At 34.7% G+C, this 6,333-nt stretch overlaps 1 protein-coding gene across 2 annotated transcripts; it reads right to left on the reverse strand.

Annotated features, from left to right (window-relative positions):
• Nucleotides 1-275: 275 nt before the first annotated feature.
• Nucleotides 276-4,974, reverse strand: LOC111375896 (cell division control protein 2 homolog A-like). 2 transcript variants are annotated; one of them, XM_022998811.1, is made up of 9 exons: nt 4,860-4,974; nt 3,771-3,779; nt 3,501-3,685; nt 3,109-3,229; nt 2,765-2,938; nt 2,321-2,484; nt 1,839-1,926; nt 1,668-1,721; nt 276-687 (listed from the first exon to the last, which is right to left on the reverse strand). In XM_022998811.1, the coding sequence occupies exons 1-9, from the start codon at nt 4,950-4,952 to the stop codon at nt 598-600; spliced, it is 978 nt and encodes a 325-aa protein (XP_022854579.1). In that variant the 5' UTR covers nt 4,953-4,974; the 3' UTR covers nt 276-597. The 2 variants fall into 2 exon arrangements, with proteins under 2 accessions (XP_022854579.1, XP_022854580.1); XM_022998812.1 differs by lacking the exon at nt 4,860-4,974 and adding an exon at nt 4,743-4,808.
• Nucleotides 4,975-6,333: the final 1,359 nt, after the last annotated feature.

Genomic DNA, 6,333 nt, shown 5'->3' on the forward strand with positions numbered 1-6,333 from the left:
GAAGGACTGAGCCACATGTACAGTCCAACCCCCTCACGTGTTGGGGGTGACGTGCTCGATAAAAAAAATTGTGAGCCCCCCACATGTGAGGGGACTGTCATCCGAACTGCGAGCTCTGATGTACAAGCATCAATTACCTAGTTTGAATAAAGCCCAAATAGAATTTGTAACGAGTCATTAATATCCGTAAATGGAATCAAATATTTGTGCTTTCTTATCCTCTCTACCACCAGCATGATTTGTTTGTACGTCTTAAACATGCAGAGCACAAGCTATAACAATAAACGGCACTCAATATCAATCGCTCGACCAGAAGAACAAAAGCCAATATGTCTAAAATCAACACGATGTTACAATACCATTGACAAAAATGGGAAAAGAAAATCACACTGGGGGATTTGAAAAACTAAAAGCACTAGCAAATGCATGATCCGAAGTTGATTTGCCCAGAACCACACTTCAAATTAAACTTAATAATACCAAGGGAATAAAAAAAAAGAAAAATTCCAGCTAAACAGCACACATATCTCACAGAATAAAAACCCGCAGATGCCACGTACCAATATACATTTGCACGATTATAAAAAGGGAACTGAATCAGGGGACAACTCCAATATCCTTGAAGTACTCATGCTCGAGAGCACTTCTGGCCGTGATTCTTTTGCTGGGATCCAAGCAGAGCATTTTCTGAAATGGTAATCCAAGAGTGAATCAGCAACACAAACGTCAACTTTTCTTTCTTTCCTTCCTTTTCTAACGAAAAAACTACAGATAGTGATCCTAGATAGATATACTATAAGTTTGGTAAAGCTTTATGTAGATTATAAGTTGTGATCGATCCTACAGAATGTGTGGATAAAAAATATGGGGTGTTCTAAGGGGTGTGTGGATGAATATAATGATTGATCAGCTTATAGGCTTGAAAAGACTTGACCAAACATACCCTTAATATTATAATCAAGTAGATACTATACATGTCTCAAGATCATTCAGTTTCCAGGATTTGAGGTAAGAAACCTAGTAACCTTCAAAATTCTCCACAATATAGTTAACTATGTTAATAAAATTTAAAGTTAACCCACAAACCAAAGGGAACCTTAAAACTGAAAAAGAACTAGGAGGTGAGTCTGATTCCATGGGGTAATTGAGAAGGGTATAACACATTATTTTATGCAGGAACATACGAAAAGCCAACTAAACATCATTTTCATCAAGTTTGGGGTAGAATATTTCATTCTGTTTACTTTATCGCTCCATTTACAATAAGATCAAATGTATCTAGGTCCTATACGAAACAAGATGTTAATTTCGGTTTACCACTCTATCTTCGAACCTGTTGCATTCAGATCACATCATTATCATATTATTATTGTTTTTAAATGCCCACATTCCGCGTGTTCCAGGTATCATATTAAAACTCAACATCTTGACAACTTTGTTGGAAGGATTCTGTCTACATTGTAATATGTAGCGTTTAGGTGAGAATAACGAAAGAAATTGTCAAGCTGTGATAAATACAGGTATTGTCAAAGAAAAGTGTAGATGCTTGGCTGAATTTACAATATGCTCTAATGAACCATTACATTTGAAAAAGAAAGGCTTTCTAGAAACCGGGGTAATACGCATGTGAAAAATATTTTACACTCTAATATAGAAAAAGAACTTACTCCAAGGAGGTCAAGACCAGCCGCGTCAAGATTTGGAACCACAGTTGCCAAGTCCTGCAAATTTAGATTTTTTTAATTTTAATTTTAATTTTAATTTTATTTTTTAAATTATATCCAAGATATTGATCACAAGGAATAAAAAAATAAAAAAAATTATACAACTCCAATTACCTTAGGAGGCCATTTTGGAAATGCAGATTTAAAATCAGGCAAAGAAGTCACTCCCGGCCATGTATCTTCATTTGGAGTTCCTGTGATCCTTCATTACAAATGGGAAAAAGACATGAAATGAATAATAAATAATATGCTGAAGAATTCCACATGAGATTGATATATAGTTACGGTTGCTTAAATCTTTATAGATTGTCCCTCCCACTTCAACCCTCAAGCAATAAAAAGAATGGGGGAATAGGACGTCAAAGTAAAAAAAATACAGGTTATTGAACTTGTACATCATAAAATGAGATATACAGATGAAGTAGGTCATTTAATGCAGCAAAGAAGACAATTATAAGCATTTTCATGCACAAATTGTGCTAAATTCCAACAAGATTCTTTAGTTTATGGTGATGACACGACAATCCATCGAGTGGGTACAAATGATTTCAAAATAATCAAAAACGACGGGAACCATTCCTGAAAAGATATAGCACCTGAAAATCTTAAAGAGTTCATCAATCTCAGAGTCACCAGGAAACAATGGTTGTTGGTTCACCATCTCAGCAAATATACAACCAACTGACCACACATCAACGGGAGTAGAATAGTGGCGGGATCCAAGAAGAATCTCTGGTGCTCTGTACCATAGAGTGACCACCTGCAGAGAAATATTTATCCACAGCTGAGGGAAATTAAAACAATGTATAGATCAAGCTGTACTGTAGTGTCACACCCGCGAAGAAATATCCACATAGCTTAGGAAAGAAAAACAATTGATAGGTCAAGTGAAAAATTCCACTTATGGATTGCGTTAGGGATAAAAACACTAGAAACAAAGTACAGGTATTTTTTACCTATTTGCTTCAGCTTTACAGCTAAAAGGGACCATTTAGAGTGCTTAAACTTCTAGGAAAAGGTATCAAGTTCATAACATTTACCTCATGCGTAAATGTCCTGACAGGAATACCAAATGCTCTGGCCAACCCAAAGTCTGCAAGCTTCAATGCATTAGTTTGGCGGTCTATCAGCAAGTTCTGAGGCTTCAAATCTCGATGAAGGACTCTATGAGAATGGCAATAAGCAATACCACGTAGTATTTGATATAGAAACATCTGCAAAATAGAGGTTTGACTTAATAATAACATTGACTTGCAAACAGAAATCTAGATGAAATCTTCAGTAAATAGAAATCCATCAACCCTCTTCAATGACAAACTTAATTCAAAATTTCAAAGCATCCTCACGTTAGACAACCTCCAGTGGGCGCAAAGAAGATACTCACTTTAACTAGACGAGGATCCTTCGAGAATTCTGGGCAAGAATCCATGTGCTTCTTCAAGTCCAAGTCCAGATATTCAAATACCAGATACAAGCGCTTCTCACTGTGCACCACATCTTGCAGCCTATCACCATATATTGATAGAAATTTCAATGCACGCAGTATATGAATAATATATAATCTGTTAACAAAGTTAAGCAAAAAAGGGACAATGATGATAATAATAATAACAAAACAATATAAAGCCCCGAATATCATATCAATTTTCTACAATACTGTTAATTGCATTGATTGGGAACAAGATCAATCAGCAATGGGACATTCATATGTGTTGCACAACCTGCCCTTGACACTCTTCCTTCATCTATTTATCTCTGTTTATCTTTAAAATGTACCTTACAATGTTACCATGCTGCATCTCTTTCAAGAGAGATATCTCTCTGATAGCAGTGCTCGGCACTCCCTCATCTTCATGCTCCAGACGGATTTTCTTTAGAGCAATAGTTTCGTTTGTCACGCGATCACGGGCCTTGTACACGACTCCATAAGTTCCCTCCCCGATCTTCTCAACTTTTTCATACTGCGGCCAATATTTAAAGACATCACATCCATTGCAAGCATAAATAAATGAAAGCATACAAGAGAGCAAGGAAGACACAGTTTACCTGCTCCATCTAGTTGAACAGTAAATGCATTCAGCAATCAGCAGTGCAGAAAAATATATACAATAAAAAATAACAGTCAGGACTTCGAAAAGAAGTGATGGGAATATGTGATTATCAGACATGAATGAAATCTGTAAACAGTGAACTTTATAATAAGCATGTTATGCCTTTTACTGTAGAGCATTGCACCTGGACACACAGAATATTATAAACTTATCTTTTTCACATAAATAACTGTTAAATCATATGATATCCAAAAATGAAAAAGCAAAAGGCACGTAATATGCTTAAATTAGAAATCACTTTTATGACACTTATTTATATTCTAGTACTTCTGGAGTTATATACAAAAAAGGACTGAACTGATAATAGATCCACACATTAATAATACAAGAATGCTTTAAATAACTAAAAATTGCCACAAATTCCACTGAAGTTGACAGTCCAAATGACAGAAATAATATATAATATTCCCTTCAATTACCAGGAAAATAACAGAAAAACACCGAATATTCCAATAAATTGCCAAGAAACCAAAGTCGAAAGCCACTCTATATCCTTTGACTCAGAAAATACATCTAAAGCAAACTGCTAGAATGTAAAAAAATTAAAATCAAATTGATGTTTTTCAATGAATTGACTCCAGAGTGAAATCCACATCAAATCATTAGATTAGAGTTAAAATAACATAATATCGACAGTAGATTTTACTATAATTCACTTCACATAGCAAAAAATAAAATAAAAGACCATTAAATTAGAGATTATAAAAACAGAAAATCAACAAGCATTTTTCAACCACAAAAAATTTTCCAGTTCCTCCAAAAAACAATATAAAAGTATAAAGTGCATTACATTGAATATCAGTTGACAAAATCAATCCAAACCCATCAATCACTTCTGCATTTTTTAATTTTCAATTAAACGAATAGGAAATAATTAAGCAAACAATAAAATTAAAAGGTCACTTACCATAGTATAAATAAAAATGCGTGAGCATGAAAAAAGTAATTATGAACGGATATTAGTATGTCTATAAATTATGCAAACGAAGCAGGAAAGTAGAGAGGCGATAGTGATGGAACATACCGGAGATCGATGAAATGTGGGGTGAGAGAGTGAATAGAGAGAGAGAGAGAGGGCAACGGGTTTTGAGGAAAGCAATTGAGAAAGAGCTTTCATATAGGGCTGGCTAAGTCATAGATTGGGTGAAGGTTTTGACCATGGTTGACTTAGCAAGTGGCGTCACTATTTTTATTTATTTATTTATTATTATTTTTAAACTTTTTTCACAAAAAATGAAAAATAGCTTGATGCCTGGATAATCCTTGAGCAATTCCCATTTTGAGACATCGATGTAGAAGACTAAATTTCACTGATCATATCATATTCTCTAGAACGATTCAATATGACTCATTACGTTCATAATTATAGAACTTGGTTTTTGTACTAGTGGATTCCTTACGAATTTGGTTGGAAATGTGTGAATAATCAAATTGCCTTAGTAGATCAACTAGACTATTACTAGGTTAGTGTATATTTTCAAAGAACATAGGCTCTATATACTTATATTCATCAATCTGCTAATCAGAATTTTCTTGAAATTGAAATTTTTCAAGTAAGCAATAATCACAAGCATTCTTCATACTCAGCTCATCAATCGGACATAATAGTTGAATAAGCTAAGCTAGTCTTACCGTCATTTTCTTCTACTCCAGCTTTATACTTCCCCGAAATATCAAATAGCATTACATATGTAACCTGAAGAACTTGAATCATCTTACCAAAGGATTATTTCTCCTACACAATGTCATAGGTGGAGAGTGGAGAGTGGAAAGTGTACTTAAATACGGAACCATTCCACACAAAGCATTTATGTCTAAATAACAATGCCGCCTTATATACTCAACATATGAACAATATATTTTAACAAAAACAAATATTCAATATATTCCATTTTTATCAAACACCTTTAACTATCTTGATTATACTACAATCATCAATCAAGTGACAAAAAAAGAAAAGAAAAATCTCATAAGTGAAATAGATTCACATGATTCAAAGAAAACTCCACTTAGGATCTCGAGCCTTTTGACCTCGTGACATTGAGGAACCGTACTTTGATTTTTAGCAAACTAGGTCTTTAACCTTCCAAACATACATGCTGCCCTCCACCGGAGTCTCAAGTTCTTCCTGCTCTCCATCTCCAACAATTCTGACCTCAACTCGATGGTGTTGAAAGTTGAGTGTATCTCAATCCATTCCTCCACCTCGATGTACGTGAACCTTTTCCAATATTTGGTAAAGCTCCGATGCTTTTCAATTAAATGAAAATTGGCTATATATTGCTTCATAGCATCTTTGCTAGCAGATTGGGCTTCCCTTTTAGCACTCTCCACCTTTTCAATGAGGCTAGCAACTTTGGAGTCAAGATTTCCCGCTAGCTGTTTCAATCTCAACCATTTTTTTCTCAAAACACGGCCTTTTATAGGTGACGGTCATCAATCTCAACCATTGGATTTCAATCCGAACCATTCAACTGTTCATCTAAGATTTAATTTGA

The sequence above is a fragment of the Olea europaea genome, unplaced genomic scaffold, assembly GCF_002742605.1.
Source record: "Olea europaea var. sylvestris unplaced genomic scaffold, O_europaea_v1 scaffold1429, whole genome shotgun sequence".
NCBI lineage: Eukaryota > Viridiplantae > Streptophyta > Magnoliopsida > Lamiales > Oleaceae > Olea > Olea europaea.